We start from the raw sequence: 20,964 nt of genomic DNA, 5'->3' as shown, positions 1-20,964 counted from the left end.
TGTCTAGAACCTGTCCTCCTTATCAGCATAGAACAAATACATACTTACTTTCATGTGAGAAAGTATAAATGTGTGAGGCCTGGAAAGGGAGCAGCTATTTTATGACCATTAGGAGTTGATCAACAGAATCACAGAAATGCCCATCCAGCACCCTGCCATTGTGGAGCTACTGAATCAAACTTAAATCTAGTGACCTTCTGGTCTTGTTAAGTAAAGAATAAATGACTTTGAGTTCAAGCCACTAATAATCAGTGCTTTTCCTACTTGCAACAGAACACAGTGGAACTGATACAGAATAGTTATAACAGTTCGATTGTGCTTCTCTGGGGATTTGATAATTTGTCAAGACTTTTCTTACAGTGTGGGTCTCAGAATAGGTACTGCTCCAAAAATCTGACCAGAATTTATTAGTGCAAAGTTTTGAACACTCTTCATGTATTAATGTAGCCTAATATGTTGCTAGTGATTTAAGCAACTACACCATAGTCAATACATGATCAATTAAACCCTCAGTTATTTTCCTAAGATATGTAAAATCCATATATATCTTAAGTTTATGCAACAGACTTTTTATATATAAATAAGCCTGTAATGAACTCAACACAACATAGAAATTACGTTTCTGTTGAATGCATTGTTAATGTGTCATCCAGTGACATTCTGCAATTGTTGACTTCAGGTGCCTTGTAAGAGGGGAGATACATTGCTAAGGAAGTATAAAGATGAGCTCAGGTAAAATGATAACTATAAAATAATTATGACAGCAACTACAGTAGGTAAGACTCAGACAAGTGTTCATAGGCTCACCCCCCCCCCCATCACTTCCTGGCCTGTGACCTGCACAAGCTATTCAGTACTTAACCCCTATAAGCCGTTGTTTCCTCATCTGCATAATGAATAATACCTACAGTTGGGAAGAATACAGAAGTCTCTCAGCAGTGTCAGGAAGTGACTGTCCCTTGCTGCTTCCTTCCTATTCCCATTTTTTTCACTTTTCTTACAGAGATACAAATATTTTTGCCTTGAAAAGTTTCTCAATACATGCCTCAAACCAAAAAGTATTAGTCATCTCAGCCCACTCAAAGATAGACCATCTTAGGTATCAAGAAAGATGATAAAGGAAGAGAGTTAACAGGCAGCATAGAAATTCGAAAACAGAATTGCTGGCACTAGCTAGAAAAGATTGAGAAGCATAGTTCACCCAGCCCCAGAACAAAAAGACATCCTCTCTGGCCTTGGCCTCAGCCTGTCTTCCTGGAAGAAAACTCACTTAACCTGGGTGTAAGGATGAAGAGGCTCTGCATTCTTGGTCAGGGGCTGTGGGGACTTAAGATTTACTATCTTTTTAGATTATAAAAGATATACATGTATACATCACAATTTTTTCAAATATGACTATATTTGAAATCAAATATGATTTATATATGTATTTTGGAAATATAGAAAATATGGAATTACAGAAATACAAAATCACTTAACCATGTCAGCATTTAGCAAATAGTTTCCAAAAAAATATTTTTTCAGATTAGGTGTTTTGGGAAAAGGGGGCACTAGCCGGTAGACTTGTGAGATTTTGGAACTCATATCACATTTGGTTCCAGCTCTGATCTTAAAATACTACAAAGAAAATAACGGGTCCCTGAAAAGAGGGACCAAGTAAGTGGCTGCTATCACGAGGCTCTAGATTCAATAGGGTTGCCTGAGATTCTTCAAGTATCTTTCTAAGCTGTCCGGCAGGTTTGCCATGATCAAGGGGAGGTGAGACTTCTGGATGATTTTTTTTTTTTTCTGAGTATAAAAACTACGTTTGGAGGCTTCCCTGGTGGCGCAGTGGTTGGAAATCTGCCTGCTGATGCAGGGGACACGGGTTCGAGCCCTGGTCTGGGAGGATCCCGCGTGCCGCGGAGCAACTGGGCCCGTGAGCCACAACTGCTGAGCCTGCACGTCTGGAGCCTGTGCTCCGCAACTAGAGAGGCCGCGATGGTGAGAGGCCCGCGCACCACGATGAAGGGTGGCCCCCGCTTGCTGGGACTGGCGAGGGCCCTAGCGCGGAAGCGAAGACCCAGCATAGCAATCAATCAGTCAATGGATAAATAAATGAATCAAAAAAAAAAAAAAAAAAAAGTAAGCAGAAACCCACAGGTTTAAAAAAAAAAAAAAAAAGCAGCCCCAATCCCAGTCTACTAGAGGGCACACTTCCATTTATATCTATCTATCTATCTATCTATATATATATATATAAACTACGTTTGGATGGCACTGAACTAAGCATGAGACCATGGGGATACTAACACCCCATGCTAGCCTTAAAAACTTGAATTTACAAGTGAAGCTGGTATTCCCAAATAGGTAAAATTAGGTGAAAACAAAAACAAAAAGCCTGGTTCCAGAAATAAGAGGATGAGGCTTTTTTCTTTTTAAATGATTCCAGTATTTATTTTGCCTCTAAACGTATACATCTGGACCCTAGGGACAAAGGACTCTATATAGCAATGTTTGTTCCTGTTTGGCTGAAGTCATTAAAATGCATTACTAAATCCTTTCATTAAAAAAATGATATCAAATACCAAATGAAGAGTGTTAACTTCAGAACTCATTTGAGCACCTCTGTGGTCACAGTTTGCCAAATAAATCTTTCCATTAGAGGTACAATGTAAAATAGTAATAAAATGAAATTATAGTGAGGGATTCTAGTAAAGCAATGTTACAATTTATGCAGTTGGAACAAAGTAGCAACCAGTGATTATCTTGTAACTACCTCTGAAATTACACTTCTGTTGAATATATTATTATATGCACCTCACTGACAGCCTGCAATTGTTAACTTCATGTGGGTACTTTTTATAGAAGAAATCAAAGCCAGCGACTTCACTAGTGGTCATTTGTTTCTGGCAGAGTTTTGGGGACTGTGTGGGTGTATGAAGCTAATTTCTATGACAAGGAAAACCAGTTCAAAGAAGAAAAGCTGACTCTGTACAAAAGCATCTGTGTTTTTTATCATCTTTACATATTCATATCTGTATCTTAGAAACCCCTGAAATACATTCCTTTAGTGAATCTTATATAATTTCAGAGTTGGTGGCAAGCCAAGGACAAGTTGTTAGCACCGATGATTGATTCACTGTTGTGGAGCTGGAGGTCAAGGGTCAGGAAGTGTCCCTCATGAATAGCAACCACAGCAGCTGCAGCAGCTGCAAGGCAGCAAAAGAATCCTGGGGATCAACAGGGATGCTGGTGGCCGAAAAGCAGAGTCTCTCCCACTTCCACCAGCGGCTCCTGCCTGTTGTCAGGTTTAGAAGGTATCTGCCATGTGCTGGATGCAGTGCCTTTAGAGTGTTTCCCCCTCCCAGGGAAAGCTACTTTGCTGTTATGCTGTCATATCTTGGTCCGGATAAACTAAGGCAAACTCCCACTTTAAGCAAAATCACAATATGACAAATATATAAATTAAGAGACAGCAGGGTTTTTTTTCAAATAAATTACAGTATTCAAAGTAAGAAGTATTTAGCCAGATACCAAGCTGGGTGCTTAGTGAACAAGATATCCATTGTATCTAAGATTCTGTGGCCTGAGATAATGCTGAAGAAATAGACATGGTTAGGCTTTAGACTTACCTCCTAAACACAACGGTAAGTCATAGAAGAATTAAGAGACACGATAACATGAGTTCTTCTAGAGCTCACACTAAATGTAAGCAAATAATGGCAAATATATATGTTGGGAGGTCATCATACACCTGGAAACAGATGATGATGAACTAGACTGGGATGATTGCCATGGAGATTCAAGAGTTACTTTTTTTTTTTTTTAACATCTTTATTGGAGTATAATTGCTTTACAATGGTGTGTTAGTTTCTGCTTTATAACAAAGTAAATCGGTTATATATATACATATGTTCCCATATCTCTTCCCTCTTGCATCTCACTCCCTCCCACCCTCCCTATCCCACCCCTCTAGGTGGTCACAAAGCACCGAGCTGATCTCCCTGTGCTATGCGGCTGCTTCCCACTAGCTATCTATTTTACGTTTGGTAGTGTATATATGTCCATGCCACTCTCTCACCCTGTCACACCTCACCCCACCCCCTCCCCATATCCTCAAGTCCATTCTCTAGTAGGTCTGTGTCTTTATTCCCGTCTTGCCACTAGATTCTTCATGACCTTTTTTTTTTTCCCTTAGATTCCATATATATGTGTTAGCATACTGTATTTGTTTTTCTCTTTCTGATTACTTCACTCTGTATGACAGACTCTAACTCCATCCACCTCACTACAAATACCTCCATTTCGTTTCTTTTTATGGCTGAGTAATATTCCATTGTATATATGTGCCACATCTTCTTTATCCATTCATCCAATGATGGACACTTAGGTTGCTTCCATGTCCTGGCTATTGTAAATAGAGCTGCAATGAACATTTTGGTGCATGACTCTTTTTGAATTATGGTTTTCTCAGGGTATATGCCCAGTAGTGGGATTGCTGGGTCATATGGTAGTTCTATTTTTAGTTTTTTAAGGAACCTCCATACTGTTCTCCATAGTGGCTGTATCAATTTACATTCCCACCAACAGTGCAAGAGGGTTCCCTTTTCTCCACACCCTCTCCAGCATTTATTGTTTCTAGATTTTTTGATGATGGCCATTCTGACTGGTGTGAGATGATATCTCATTGTAGTTTTGATTTACATTTCTCTAATGATTAATGATGTTGAGCATTCTTTCATGTGTCTGTTGGAAATCTGTATATCTTCTTTGGAGAAATGTCTATTTAGGTCTTCTGCCCATTTTTGGATTGGGTTGTTTGTTTTTTTGTTATTGAGCTACATGAGCTGCTCAAGAGTTACTTTGATGGGAGAATTGAGAGAAGCTAGGGAATAACTAACTGAGGGGTCAAGGGAGATGGGATGGACCCAGTGTTTCTTTTTTGAACGACTTAGTAGGTAGTAGTGGCATTCACTAAATAAAACAGGTTAATGGGATATCTTTTAAATAATGGCCTCTGCTAAACCACAAAATTAATTTTATTTACTGTACCAAAATTCAGGGTAGAAGTAAGTGCTCAGATATATATTTTTTTGTTTTGAGAAGAAAAACAGAGACATGTTTGCCCCTAGTTTTCAGTCAAAGATGAACCACAATTCTCAGCACCCTAACACTTGACAGAGGCCAACTCCTCTACACAGAAACCTGAGATGCTCACTCAGTTTGGGAGCTTTTTATTCAAAAATAATGATGCGTTGACACCGTCACTTTAAAAGCTGGTGCTCTGCTGCCAAGGATCTGATCTCACGGAGTGAAGGATGAAAACTTAGAGGCCCAGGGAAACCCCACTTCTAGCTCCTGTCTGAACCCCTATCTTCCTAACGTAGCTCCAACATCAGACAGAGACAAGGAAGTTCCATCAGCAGATGAGGTTATTTTTCCCATCGTAGGACTAGCTCCTCTAAGACATGGATAAGTATCCTGAGATACTGCTGAGAGCAGCCAGATAGCTTTGCTGAAAGCCTAGCCCCACTGAAATCAGGCCTCAGGAAATTATTCTAGTTAACATTTCTGGCTTCATTTATAGCTTTTTCCTCTTTCATATTTCCCAGGCTGGTCTTTGCTGGACAACCACATTCAAATATATGGCTTTCCCAGTTTAGATCTGGAGCTTACTTCCCTGAGTGTGCCAGAGCAAGTATCCATCACCCTTCTTTTATAAACTGAGTTTTCAGTCTTGGTCACATCTCCACATCAGCTTCATTTTTGCTGAGTCTTTCCAAGTGCGTCCACTCTGGCCTTAGACCAGCTGGGCTCCCTAGTTCTGTCATGTCCCTGACTCTTAAACCATCTCCAATTATGATCCATCTGGAACTTACCAGTCCCTTTTCCAAGTTGCAAACTCAGCTCAAATCCAAGACTTTAGTGTGGAAACAAGGCAGTTACTAAACATCTTATCATGTATATTTTACTGTTAGGCCACCTGGAATAATATTATAATCATCAATAGCCTCCCTAGTATTCAGTAACAGAATTTCTTGTAAAGTTTATGACCACAAAAAAAAAAAAAATCAAAAGACGAATTTGTTATTAAGCTATGAACTTAACAAACGTGTTAACACTGTGCAGTATTAATTCAGAGCATAGTGCAAAAAAATTGTGTGATAGAATAAAACACATTTAGTGGAGTAAAACTTTCAAGGTTATTGAAAGCATACAGAATGAATGAAGATTTTCTTTGTAAATGCAAAAATACATATATAATCATAAAACATCTTACATACCTCCTTCCATCTTTTGACTTTCCATGAAGGGCATCTGACAGATCTACAAGCTTTATGAGTTCGAGGTTTCTGTAGATGACTGCAATATTTTTCTTCTAATTTCCCGTGGAATTGGTCAATGCAAATCACCTCACGGTATTTTAAACCTTTACCACAAGGAGCTGAGCACTGGAAAATAAATATGAATGCACTTGATTCATGTTATCTTTACTAATTTAAGTTTATCTGCAAGAAGTGTAAAATGAAGCAATCAAAACATTTGATATTTCATCAAGATATACTTTGATATTTCTAATGAGAGAATTTAAAATTTGCCAATCTGCCCTCGACCATCACTGATATTGATATTATAAGGTATCCATTTATTCTTCAAAAGAGTATTGATTGTCTACCATACACCAAGCACTCTTCTGGCACATAAATGCTTTAGATCTTTTGAGGTTAAAGACTATCTGCAGCTAACTCCTGTTATCACACATTTTTCAATAAAACTTGCTTTCAATTTTGTATGGTCGCCACCTATTCAATTTTTAACCCCATATGTCTTGCCACAGTGCAAACTATGCTTTGGATGTCAAAATCAAAACAAAAATCTCTCAATGTAGGAAACTATAAGAAAGCAGAAAATTTATTTTTTTAAGCGCAATTCAGTTCAGGTTTGTTTTTCGTATCCATCTGGCAACTGTATGTCCCCATCATCAACCCTCCAAAATACTTAGTGAAAAACAAATTACCTAAAATCTCTGTAAGGATATATGTAAAACAATGATCGGACTTCGTTTTTCAGCCATTTGCCATTTTATGAGCAAGGCCAGTGCAGAGGAGAGGAAGGGCTTGGGCTCTGGCATTGAATACCAGCTCTGCCACTTACTATTTGGGTGACTTTAAGCATATTTCATCCCCTGGCCAAGCCTCGGTTTCTTCATTATAAAATAATGATAATGACACCAATATTAGTGGTTTATTATGAAGATTAACATGAGATAAAGAATATGAGATATCTAATCCAGTCCTTTTGCACAGGGTACATCTTCGGTGAATATTAGCTTCCTCTTCTACCATTTTCCTTCATATACTCTGAGGATGTTGACAATTTTCAGCATGATATATGTACCAGCGAAAAGTTAAGCAAAGAAGACACGGATTGCAGATAACTCCTCTCATTACTCTGAGACAGCTGGCTACATATGGTTTCATTTAGAAACATATACTGAGTTCTGAGAACATTAGATAATATATTATACATTTTATGTATATTATGAGTTCAAAGACTGGCTAATATAGACTATTAGATGCTTAAAATATTTTAAATTAAAAAAATGAATAGTTTGGGGATAATTTACCTTTATATGTTATCTGCAATACTATATCCCATTTGTGTAGGCAATTAATTTAACTTTGTGCCTTGATTATTAAGACATTACCATATCTCAGATGTTCTCTTCCCGTTAACACCTACAGCTTTACATACCATTTAGAACACACTTTAATTCCATGTGAATCAATACGGGTCTTGATAAACTGTATTAGATGTACATTCTTTCCTGCTATTTTTTTTTAATTTTTTATTTTTGTATTGAAGTGTAGTTGATTTACAATACTGTGTTAGTTTCAGGTGTATAGCACAGCAATTCAGATATATATATATAGATAGATATAGATATAGATATATACACACACATATATGTATGTATATATATTTTCTTTTTCATATTCTTTTCCCTTATAGGATATTACAAAATATTGAGTATAATTCCCTGTGCTATACAGTAGGTCCTGTTGGTTATCTATGTTATATATAGTAGCATGTATACGTTAATCGCAACCTCCTAACTTATCCGTCCCCCCACTTCCCCCTTTGGTAACCATAAATTTGTTTTCTATGTCTGTGAGTCTATTTCTTTTTGGAAATAAGTTTATTTGTATCTTTTTTTTTCAGATTCCACATATAAGCAATATCATATGATATTTGTCTTTGTCTGGCTTACTTCACTTAATATGATAATCTCTAGGTCCATCCATGTTGCTGCAAATGGCATTGTTTCATTCTGAATGTGCCCGATCTCATCTTTCCTACTACTGACCTTCTCTTTCAGATCTACCTTTATGCTCTACTCCTCTTGGCCACTTATCTTGGACACTTCCCTGCCTGTTTCTTGACTACATTGTTTATTTTTCAAAGACTATAACATAGTTTATACTAAAAACATCACATACTATCGAGTACCGGGTGTATATTATCTGGGAGTATACACACATGTTCACACATACAAGGATGTTTTTCTCCTTGGTTGTGTATTATTTTTTCTAACTTTTAAACTGTGACTTTTTGAACAAAGGAGGATTTATTACTCTCCCTGATAGTCCCTTGTAAAAAGTAATCATTATCGTGAATACTCATGATATGAGCCCAGTAGTACTTATGGAAGATGGAAAAATGTTTACTATTTTATTCATTCTATGAATATTATTGAGTTTCTGCCATATACCAAGAGTAGCATATAAATATAGATTCATTAACCATCTTTTGCCTTGACTTATCCTCATAGGGCTTATAATCTAAATGACACCATCTATTAAATGAATAATGCCAGAGTACATCTTAAATAATATTAAATTCAATAAAGATCAGAATAAAAATACTACAAGACAGTAAAAACCATTAAGATAATACAATAAAAATATTATTGAATTAAGAAAATAGTGAAAAACAGTCATTTCTTTATGGGATATTTGGTAAGTACTCAGGGAGAGGTGATATTTAAACTCAGTCTTGAAGATGTAGGTTTGTTGATGGACAAAGACAGATGGTCTTGTATATTTGTCTGATGTGCCTTACCTAGTGCCCATGTGTCTCTGTTTTACAAAATTCTCATAGTTCTTTTATCAGTGCCAAGAATCCAAGAATCACGCAGTAAACATGCAGTAAATTGTTGATATTTCTGATAAGAATGACCAATTCATTTACCAAACTAAGTAACACAAGAAGTGACATTAAAGATTCTACTTTAGAATTGAACAATGCATTTCCTCTATAAGCAGCATTTGTGAGTGGAATGTAAACTGGGACATTACAGTTCACTACCAAAGTGAGGACTGTTTCTCACAAAACTGAATAGCCTCTCCTCATCTAACTGGAAGTCACCTTTTATTCTTTCTCTTCTTTGTTATTCTAATCTGTAACCAAGACTAGTGTTAAACATAATTTTAAACATATTGCTTCTTTATTTTTTTCAAGAACTGATTATGAATCTCTGTTGTCTTTAATACAATACGAAACCAAACCTCTTCCCTGCTTTCTTGATCCACCAAATTTCAGTCAACATCCCTTTCCAGCATGATATTCTGTTTCTTTTCAACACGCAACCTTTGCTCTACTTACGTATAACATAATTACTTTCTCTTTAAGGTGACATCTTCACTCACCACAGTGCCTGATTCCTATTATTTCCTTTTACTTCGACTAATCACTTGCCCTGGTGCTTTCTAAATAGTACTTATCGTTAAAGCTCTAAGTCCACCCCATGTCTAAGGTGAACACATATCAATCTTTCACTTCTCTGAACTCTTCTGTCTCTGTTTTTGGCACTTCATCATTTTCTATTTTTGTCACATACTTTATCCAAACTTCTAGAGGTAAAGGACCTTTTAGATCACCCACGTCACCCACAAAGTGGAAGGTATGATAAATATCAGCTGATTAATTGATGTTGATCCTTGGTGAAAGCAGTTATTTGTTTTTATTAAACTCTAAAATAATTTATTAAAACAGTTTACTTTTCCATGAAATATATTTATTGGATATTAAACTCAAAGTCCTCTAGGAAAGATAGACAAAATGTATAAAAACAAAGAATTGCAAAGTAAATTATGCTTTCATTACACTTTTAAAGTAGCGCTCTCTTTCCCCAAGATCTGAAAAGGAATAAGTACATTATTTTATCATGTCTGATGAATTCCATGTGGGGATTTAAGTAAAAGAGAACACATTATGCAAAGAATTATGTTTTGGTTGGAACGAAGCAGTCATAGAGTAAATAACTAGTGAAATGTTACCTTCCTTCTCTCAAACCACAATACATTCTGAGTTGTAAAGTTTCCACAAAATAGCTTATTTGGTAGAAAAACCCAAACATGGTCATTCTTTGCTCTGGGACCCCAGTAATTCTTTTCATTTTTGTTTTTCTCTATTTTATATCCCTGATACCATCCTATTCCCTTGAGGTTTTATTAACTGTATAATTTATTTTGAACTTTATTTTATTTCTTACACAGCAGGTCCTTATTAATCTGTTTTATACATAGTAGTTTATATATGTCAATCTCAATCTCCCAATTCATCCCACCACCACCACCACCCCACCCCTCTTTCCCCCCTTGGTGTCCATACATTTGTTCGCTATATCTGTGTCTCTATTTCTGCCTTGCAAACCGGTTCATCTGTACCATTTTTTGATTAACTGTATAATTTATTTCCAGCATTCTCATCAAAAAATTTTTTTCTTTAAAATCATCTCTGTCATCCGTAGTTGACAGTCTTACTAACTAACTCTTTCTGAGATTTTTCCATGAATACTAAGGTGCAATAGCTATAGGAAGTGGTGACATTAAATGTAAGTAATCTGAATTGACTATTCTTATAAATTAGGTGAAGACACGTGCCTATTTAAGGAAAACAGGGCATTCAAAGCAAATGTAGAATTTGCAAGCCCTAAAAATAAAACAGAATATCCAGACTTGTGCAAGTTGACTGGCACATTCAGTCTCAAGATGGACAGTTGGAATTAATGAGTCCATTTTCACATGATTAACTTTGGAACAAGTCTATTCTTGTTTTTCAAATGAAGTTGTACATAATTACAGAATGATTACTTCTGATATTGGAAGTGTGGATTATTGCTTTGTTTGCATATTAGGATACTATAGAAGAATGAATGAATTGACAATTTGTGAGAAACTTGTTGTTAATTTAATTCTAGAAACTTAAATTGCAAGACACAATAAAACAAGGAAATGAAGTTTACCTAGCTCCAGTTCTAGGAAATGGAAAACTGTGGGGTGTGTGTTTGTGTGTATTAGACTTTCATAAACTGTAATGGTGATTGGGTCTCTATCCTCTCTGAAAGTAGTGGGAAACATACTGATATTGGGAGAATTAGTATGTACCCTAATTAACAATAAAATAGATCTGAAAAGTAACTGTTACACTATACCCTTGTCATGTATAAACTGCCTTTTACTGACAACAAACTGGGTAACTGTATGTAATTTCTTTAATCTCACTCAACCTCTATTTTTCATATGTAATATTAGTAAAAGAATAACTATTTCATATAAATGTCTGGGTAAAGGTAAGGAGAAAGGAATTTTTTAAACGAGAGAAGGGGCCAAACTTAAAAAACTCTAAAGAATTTATAATGCTATAGCAAAATGTAAAAAAAATTACAATTAATAAAGAATAAAAAGAATCCTGCAAAACTTAATGTTAATTATATGAAGGACAATCTTGAAAATTTCTCCCATAATGTAAAAGCGAATGGGAAGATGACATAGAGAGAGAATATTGTTTCCTGGAAAACACTCTGCTTATTCCCAGCTCACGACATTTGCACATGTCACGTCCTCCAGTCCCAGCACCCTTCTCCCATTTCAATCCCTACATATTTTTCAGTGCTGAGTTTTAAATCTCATTCCCTCTGCAAGGCCTCCTTTGGCTGCTGGAGGATATCAGTCCAGGCTAGATTAGATGAGGCTCTTACAGAGATTTTATACCTCAATACCTGGTTACCTCTTCCCCTCTTATCCCTGCTAGACTATAAATTCTACTGGGAACAGACTTATTGCAGGAAATCATGAAAAGTAGAAAGAACCCCAGAATCGCTTGTTCCTAATTTAATGTGTTATGAACCATTCTTCTTCTCAAAAGAAGAAATAATTCCATTGTACCATGAACCATAGTTCTCCTAAAATAATAACTATTCCACTGGTGTTACCTTAGCTGACTTTAGATGGTATGTTTTAAATTTCATGCTTAAATCACATAGTAATGGTCAGCCTCAATTTTAGCTATAAAGATCCCTTAGCTAGCTCTTTGAAAACCAGAGGAAAAAAGAAAAAAGAAAAAGAAAATAACCTAAAGTTTGGTCTACTGAAAAACAAGTGAAGTCAAAGTTAAGAGTAAAAATTAATTATTCATGGGATCTATTTTAATTAAGTTTGACTAGAAAAGTAGCTAGGCAAAAAAAAGTAGCTGAACTAGAAATTTGGCTAGAAATGTCTATTTCACTTGCCACTGCATAGTGTCATCTATGGATGAAGGAGTATATTTTTGTTTCTATGTTCCTCACGTAAACTTTAGCTAAATAACTCTAAGAATTAGTACTAAAACTAATATTTGACATTTTATATTAGAAAATTATTATTAGAAACACTTAATATTAGAAAAGAGCTATAACATCAACTATAAGTTCTACATTAAATATTTTTAATGATTATCAAGATAAGCAACCAATCAGTGAAAGCACAGGTTTTACAGAAAAACTTAGCAATTCACATAGATTCTCGGTTTTTCATTTAAAATTTCCTAATTAATTCAATATATAGCCTAAATAATTTCTAGTTCTCTAAATGGACTTCAATCAGTAAATTTGGCAATGACCCCATTGTTTAAAGTGAGCAGGGTCAGTTAGTAGTTCAAAGTCAATTAGTCAGAACTAGAAGTATCTTGTAACAATAAAACTACAGCTTCCTTAACATTCCTCTTCATTTGCTGATAAGGAAAATATTTAACATTAAACAAGTATTATCAAAATTTGATAATACTATTGTAAACATTTTATTCTATATTATGGTTTATCACAAACCATTTCAGGGATAGTTAAAAATAATGACATTTAGTTTTTCAGCTATAAGAAATAGCATAATTTGACTTAATTTTAGTTTTCCAATGTTGTTATTATGCAAAAAATGACTAACAAGAAAATACAAAACTGAATAAAAATGAGTTACTATTAATCAATTTCACTTTGCTTTTCAGAATCTTTGGAATTTTCTGGTTGTTTTTCGAAACATAATCGTTAAGTCATCAAACAATCTAATGAAGAAACGAATTTTTACTTTATTTCTAGATGTCACATTATCTCTGTTTCCTGACAGCAAGGTCCACAGTCATCTGTTGAAAATGTAAAAGCTCACAACTGGATGGCTGGGAGCCATGTCTATCCTATTGCTTACTGTATGACAGGTATTAGCTAAGACAACCAAGGAAAACTTGCTACCAAGTGACAAAGGGGTTCACACAGTCTTTTTGTTTTAGGAGAGCTAAACTCATAGAAATGCAATCATTACACATTATAAATCTAAGTCCAAATATACCTTCTCACTACAAACCAGAAATGCTTTCCATCAAGACAGGTGCAACTGAATAAGAAGCATAAATTTACAATGAAGAAAATGGAGAGGTTTTGATTTAAACACAAATGTATCATAGTAGCTAAAACATAATCAGGTATTTGAAGTGTCTCTGTGGAAATAATTTGAGAGGATTAGTTGTGGTTTTCTTTGTCTTTATGGCAATTCCAAAGGTATCAATGAATTTCTCACTATAGGAACATGTATTACTTATCTTTGTTTTGAACTTTTCAAAACTAAACAATTGTATGCTTCTATAGTAAAGTGAAATTTTAAATTTTTCAAGGAAAATTTTTGATCATAGCTATTTTGCCAGAGAATTTTTTTTAAACGACGTTTTGGTGATTATGTTAAATGTCTTTACAACACTCTTATGAAACAAAAAAAATGTCTATTAAATGACATATTACAAAGGGAAATGATAGAGTTTCAGGCCAAAACAGTCCAGAAATTAGTCTATGGAATAAAACACTATTGTGTGTATGCATCCATGGATATATATGTTTCATTTTTTCTTTCTGATTTTTAAGAAGCCTATTATAACATTCTTTAAATAAAATAAAGAGGCTAATCAAACAAACAGGCCACATCTAAACCCCAGGAACAGCATGGATTTTTAAATTTCAGGAAGACAATAACTTTCTATCTAAGAGAAAAGCCCCACTATAGAAAAATCTTAGCTATGAGTTTTATACAACTATTAATACTTTGTAATTAAGGGCATTCCTTACAATGGTGGAATACTATTTTAAATTGAGCTCCAAAATTATTAGAGAGGTAAAACATTAAAGTAGTTGGAGCAAAACAACCAGAGTATAGCAGAGTAGGGTATCTCTCTGTTTAAAGAGAAGCAAAAAAATGACAAAAATATGCATATTAAGAGTAGAGTGTCAATTCTGTAAATATAGTACTGCTACTGTTCCTTTAATTCAATGCATATGTGCAGTAAGGAATAAGATACTAAATTTTATCAACAGGGACCCCATTCATAGTATTTCCTGAAAGATTATACTTAGAGTTTTAAAGTTTAATGGAGTTTGAATATTTCCTTTTTAACCTGTTACAGATACCCTTTGACTATGCAGCTTTAATAATCCAAGACAGCATTTGGTTTTTAAAATATGTACTACTGAAATATTTCATTCAGTTGCATTGTATCTGATTATATTTAAAATCTGCAAATTTAGACATTTAAAATTTTTCATGTCAGATTCATTTGCAAAGATGTTTGAGTCTCAACTTAAAGGACAAAGAAATATATGCTTAATAACAAACATATCCAGTAAACTTTCACTACATTTATATTATTGTAAAAATTATAATATTTTAATTTCTATTTCATGTTCTAAAATTTTTTTGGGGGGTATATATGTATATATTTACATACACACACAAAATGGATTTACAGTTCTAAGCTAATCAATGCAACACAATTATCTCATGTATAATTTATCTGGCTAATTCAATTGCAAGTAATATTTAAAGATAATCTACTATAATATAATTATGGCTATGGAAAAATTTTGTGATTATTTTCACTTTCAAATACAAAACCTGAAGCAAAATTGCAATAACTCATGCAAATACTTTATACAGAAAATTTCACTTATCATATACTGTTTTCCACACATCAATATTAGGAAATTGGGATAAAAATTACCCCAGTATATGATAACTAAAATACTCAATTATTGGATTCATTTTCTTCAATAATAAGATTTGATAAACGATCCTTATAAACCTGCAAACATGAGTTACTGAACTCAGGTTTATTTTGCTAGAAGCAACAGTAAATGTAATTCTAATTCAAAATGTAAGCATTATTTGCAGTAAATAAAATTACTCAGGAAAAACTGGCATTAGTTTAAAGCTTGTAGATTATTCTTTTAACTTTCTGTCTAATAGTATAGTGTGTGTGCATTACAAAGGAGTAATGAACATTTCAGACTCCTCTGTAAAATCTCATCTAAAGAGTTCCTGTTCAGAGATTTTATTGACTCACTAACACAAATCTTAACAATTACATGGTATCGGGAAAAAAATTGTTACTGTCAATATAAGAATAATATAACTCTTGTCTAATTTTAACAATTCTTTAGGGGCCATTATTGTGCATTTACTTTTTCTTGATGCCTTTATACAAATCACAACAACTGGGACGTTACTTTTGTTAGATGGTATGGCACGTTCCGTGATAAAAACCCACATTTTAACCCCTGGGAGCTGCATTCAGAACCATGAGCATCTGCTTTCCTGGATGGAACAAAGCAGAAAACTATTCAGTGTGGGTAGACCATAAAAAGGTAAAGAGATCAGAAAAATAACTAAAGCATACCTTTAAAAAAATAGATTGACTTTCAAGGCATTACTTACTATGGTAACATTTACAAAATTCTTAAAATCAAGTGCCAGCAGAATAGCAGGATTTACCATTTCAAGTTTCTACAAATGTTTTCATGCTAGCTGTGGGAGTTAACAGAAGTAAAGCCAAGAAGTTTGCTTTCAAGTAGGGTTATAAAGATCTGAAAAGGAATATGCACAGAGAACTCTCAGATGAGAAATAAAAAAATGAGCTCTATGAAGGCTTTGATAAGGGAAAAGTCAGAGTTGAAATTAAAGGAGCGATACCCACTGCACCTATTTATGTCTATTTATCATATGCAATAAAAGTTGTGAGGCAAAACTGTTTTCGGGATTAATCTTTCTGTGAACTTAAGCTAATTTTAAAATTATATTAATCAGATAAAGATTATGTATGTTAAAATTTAAGGCAGGGTTTTTATAGTTTTTACTACTGGGGAGTGGAAGATAGAATAATAAAAGGGGCTTGGGATTTGGAATCAGAGACCTACACTTGAACCTCAATTGTCAGCAGTTGAACAGCCTTGGGCTAGATGCTTAACCTTCCTGGTCTTCAGTTTTCTCATCATAAAGTGGCAATGATAACACCTACACCTCAGGGTAGTTGTGAGATTAAAGGTGATAATGGATGAATGAACTTAAACCAGTGCTTGACACAATACTCTAAAACCATATTAAACCTCCATTCCCCTGTCTTTTTCTTCCTTTCCCAAATCCTCAGTAAATAAAAAAGAAAGGTAGTGAAAATACAATCCATGGTGTGGGTTTCTCTATTAAACACTTGAATGGAACAGGGGCATGGTTCAACACTCATACATTTGTAGCTCATTTGTGGTGAGAGAAGGAGGGTAACCACCTCAAGGGAATTCAGGTAAGACCTTATCTTGTTCCCCCTGTAAAAAAAAAATTCTGTTTACCAAGATGCTGAAAAACACATCAGACATACTTCAAGTTATTTCAGAGTAGAGAGAAGGAAGAAAAAGTAGAATAGGAGGTGAATAGACATATGGTCAAAAAAAAGAAAACAACAACAAAAACCTAACCAGCTTCAGTTAAAAATGATGGAGTGACCATATGTGTTCATTTCCCCCTCCCTCCTTGATTTTTTTTTCAACCCACAAAGTCAAAGCAAATAAAACAGACTGGAAGATGCAAAGAAGAGAAAAGACCAATGTGAAGCAAGACAACCTTGTACCTACAGGACCTCTGAACCACTTAGCACCTGGATGCAACAAGAAGGGCTACGGCTCCTCAACTCCTCTTTAGGCAGATGAGGGGGTTTATTCTTTGGAGAAATTAAATTGCGGGAGTTCCAGAGTTGGGGATGCTGGAGGGAGAATAAGGGAATTCTACACATTGAACTCTTGACCTTTAGTCTCTCTGCCCAGAGTACTCTTGCTCACTGGCAGGGCGTTCAAGGGTCCTTCTCTGAGAAACAGGGTCTCCAAGAGAAAAGACCTTAAACTATTGACTTACAGGGAATATCATCAGCCACCAGACGCTATCCAAATGCAGTTTCATATCAATTCTCTAGTGCCTTACTCTTAAATATGAATGAGCTGCAGAAAATTATCAACTTTTGAAAAAAAAGACTTCCATAGGAAAACCAGAAAACCATTCCCACCCTTACCCAAAGAAAGGGTCCAAAGGATAAGGAGACCATCAAGAGAGAATCTCCCCTCAAAAAACAGTAATTAATATGAGAGAGAGAGAGAGCCTAGATGTTGTATGGACAAAAGAAGAATAGACTACTATGACCCCAAGGCAATTAGAATGCAAGAAAAGGCTTTGGATAATTAAATATGTAATAACATAAATAATTCAAAAGATGGTTTATACACTGACAAAGTTTCCCATCAAGTAAAACCAAATGACAGAGACAGAACATAAGAGAATAAAAACAAGAGAATTAGAGGATCAATTCAAGAATTCTAATATTCAACTAGAAAGAGTTCAAGAAAGAACAATGAAAATAGTTGCATAGATATTATCCAAGAAATAATAAAATTGATTTTCTCAGCACAAGTCTCCTTAATGAAAGGGCCTATAGAATGCCTAACTGAATTTTAAACACACACAAACACTGTCACTTTATCACGCAATATCAGAACAACAGGGACAAGGATACCAAAAGCTTCAGTGGCATAGACATGGAGACAAAGACACCTACAACAAATCAGGATTCAGAATCACCAGACATCTCAGAATGCTAGAGGATAAGGCAATCCCTTAAAAATTCTGAGGGAAATTATTTTCAAGCCAGAATTCTAAAACCAGCCAAATTATCAATGAAATATGAGGACTGACCAAAGACATTTTCAGATTTGCACAAAAGGAAAAATGTATCTCCCATTTTTCATCTTTCCAGAAGATACAGGGAAAAGTGTTTTCATATGCAAGAGTAAATTTAAAAAGAAAAAAACATGTGATGCAAGAAAAAGTCATCAAAATCGAAATTGAGTGAAAAGACTTCACAGGATTTAGAGAATGGTCAGCAAGGTTGTTTGTCCTGGCCAGATCAGAGGAGGACGAATGGGGGTCAGGGGGCTCTGGGAGGAGTCTAGGAAAGAGAAATATCTGAGCATTTAGAAAAAAACATTCATAGAGATTTTATATACCTGTTCAAGCACTTGAGAGAAAAAATAATAATTGGAACATTCAAAGAAAAACTAAGCAAATTTTTAAAGGAAGCAATTATTAACTCTAGGAAAATCAAAGAGTTGTGCAAGAAAGGAGTAGTGCTTAGGGACTTCCCTGGTGGCACAGTGGTTAAGAATCCGCCTGCCAATGCAGGGGACACAGGTTCGAGCCCTGGTCTAGAAAGATCCCACATGCTGCAAAGCAACTAAGCCCCGTGCGCAACAACTACTGAGCCCGCGCGCCTAAAGCCTGTGCTCTGCAGCAAGAGAAGCCACCGCAAGGAGAAGCCCACGCACCACAATGAAGAGTAGCCACCGTTCACTGCAACTAGAGAAAGCCCGCGCGCAGCAACGAAGACCCAACGCAGGCAAAAAATAAATAAATTAATTAATTTTTTAAAAAGGAGCAGTGCTTCAAAGTACACTACTTGGCTTCACACTGACGTAAGGAACACTAACTGTTGACTGAATCAAGATTTATTTTGAAGATAGGATTGTAGAATTAGCGGTCCATTTAGGAATTAAATAGTCAACCTCTATAAAAGGAAGTCAATAGGTAATTTTTTTTTTTTTTTTTTTGATGCATCAAGAAATAGTAGAGTAAGCCTGTTTGGAAATAAGGAAGTACATATCAGAAGACATAGATAAAAGGATTTAAAGATTAATTCTGGGTTAGGAAAGACTGCAACAGGAGACCGCTTTTTTTCTTTATCAGCATTTTAGCACCACTTATTTTTTTAACTATGTACATGTATTACATTAATAAGACTCTATTCAAAACTGTAATCGATGATATTTAGTTCATTAATGGCGATCAGTGCCAAACTGGGTGAGCTCTCTCTAGAGGTATGTGCTTGAGCTCTGAATCCACCTGGGTATGGAGGAGACTATTAATTACTTTATGAAGACATGAAATGCATGCTTCCCAATTTACTTGTGACATAAAGTTGGAAGGATTTATTTAAAAGTCAAATATGAGAATTTAAATAAAAACTATATGAATGCAAACTATTAGAGAAAAAAAATAAAAGTTCTATACTTTTACTTAAAAGTATCTACTGCTAAGGAAAATTAAAATGATTAATAACAGTATCATATACTATACATACTAGGCTTATACTGATGTAAGATCAGTATAAAAAAACTAGGTGACCACTGGGAACTGAAATTTGATGCAATATTGATTATATTGGGCTCAGTGTTCATATCAAGGGTGGCAATATTCTTTTTACAGTTAGACCATTTTTGCTAATGAATGAAATTCTAGATGTTAGATTTTGAGAGAGAAGTAAAAAAAGGCGATTGCGATGATTAAAGAGTTTAACAAATATATTTAACCAGGAAAACAGAAAAATAGCTGCCTTCAAGTATTTGCCCTGTAGAGGAGGAATTTGATGTATTCCTACTTCAGGGTGCAGAATGAGAGTTACAGAGGACTATTCCATATATATCAATTTTACCTCAAAATACAGAAAAGCAGTCATATAATTTTCCTTAAAAGAAGTGGATTATGTTGTGTTATGTATGGTCTCCAACTTTAGAAAAGTTCATCAACATAGAAACTGTGCATAATTCAGATGAGAAACTTAGTAAATAATGTATGCTTTGTGTAGAAGGATAGGAAAGAGGAAATTGAGTCTCTCCCAATTTTAAAGGTATAATACCAAAAACTGTAAGAAAACAGTATTTTTAAAACATTTCAAGAATCACAATAATTTAACTTTTTAGATATATATTTATGGGTTTATTTTTAAAGTTGTATTATTTACTCAAACGAGAAAATGCAAATTTCTGCACACCTGAATTATGGGACATCCGTTGGTAGGAGAATATGCCATCCTTTACTTCTTAAGAAATTTCAAATAAATCTTATAGTTTTATATTGCCTCATTTACTATGACATAGGTATCTGAATGAAATCATGAAGTTATTCCCAGATTTTAAATTTTAGTTTCTGATAAAGTAGTTTTCAAAAAAAGAGTCTGCTTTTTATTATCATAGCCACAAGCTAAAATCTTTCCAACTAATTTCTCTTTTAAAAACTTCTCTAGAGTTTTCCTAAGCATTAAAATATATGTACATGGAAACATTTTCCCAGTCGATAAGGAAGTGAGTTTTATTTACAAGTTTTCTCCATATTTTGACTTAAAAATAACTGTAAAAAATCCTCATAGTTTGAGAGTGACACAGGCATAAAAACTTGAAGACAATGTTTAATTTCATAAAATACAAAAAATGTCTCCAAAGCTCTCCTCAATATAAACCATAATCTTAAATGGCCTATTTAA

At 34.7% G+C, this 20,964-nt stretch overlaps 1 protein-coding gene across 3 annotated transcripts in view; it reads right to left on the bottom strand.

The window, feature by feature from the left end:
- ADAMTS20 (ADAM metallopeptidase with thrombospondin type 1 motif 20) overlaps nt 1-20,964 on the bottom strand; it is a 195,624-nt gene that overhangs the window by 44,783 nt on the left and 129,877 nt on the right. For all 3 annotated transcript variants that reach the window (XM_007168333.2, XM_057557413.1, XM_057557412.1), the window contains one exon: nt 6,267-6,434. In XM_007168333.2, the coding sequence (XP_007168395.2) occupies nt 6,267-6,434 (168 nt within the window). The remainder of the gene's footprint in view (nt 1-6,266; nt 6,435-20,964) is intronic.

The sequence above is a fragment of the Balaenoptera acutorostrata genome, chromosome 11, assembly GCF_949987535.1.
Source record: "Balaenoptera acutorostrata chromosome 11, mBalAcu1.1, whole genome shotgun sequence".
Taxonomy (NCBI): Eukaryota; Metazoa; Chordata; class Mammalia; order Artiodactyla; family Balaenopteridae; genus Balaenoptera; species Balaenoptera acutorostrata.
This window is presented reverse-complemented; position numbering and strand designations above follow the sequence as displayed.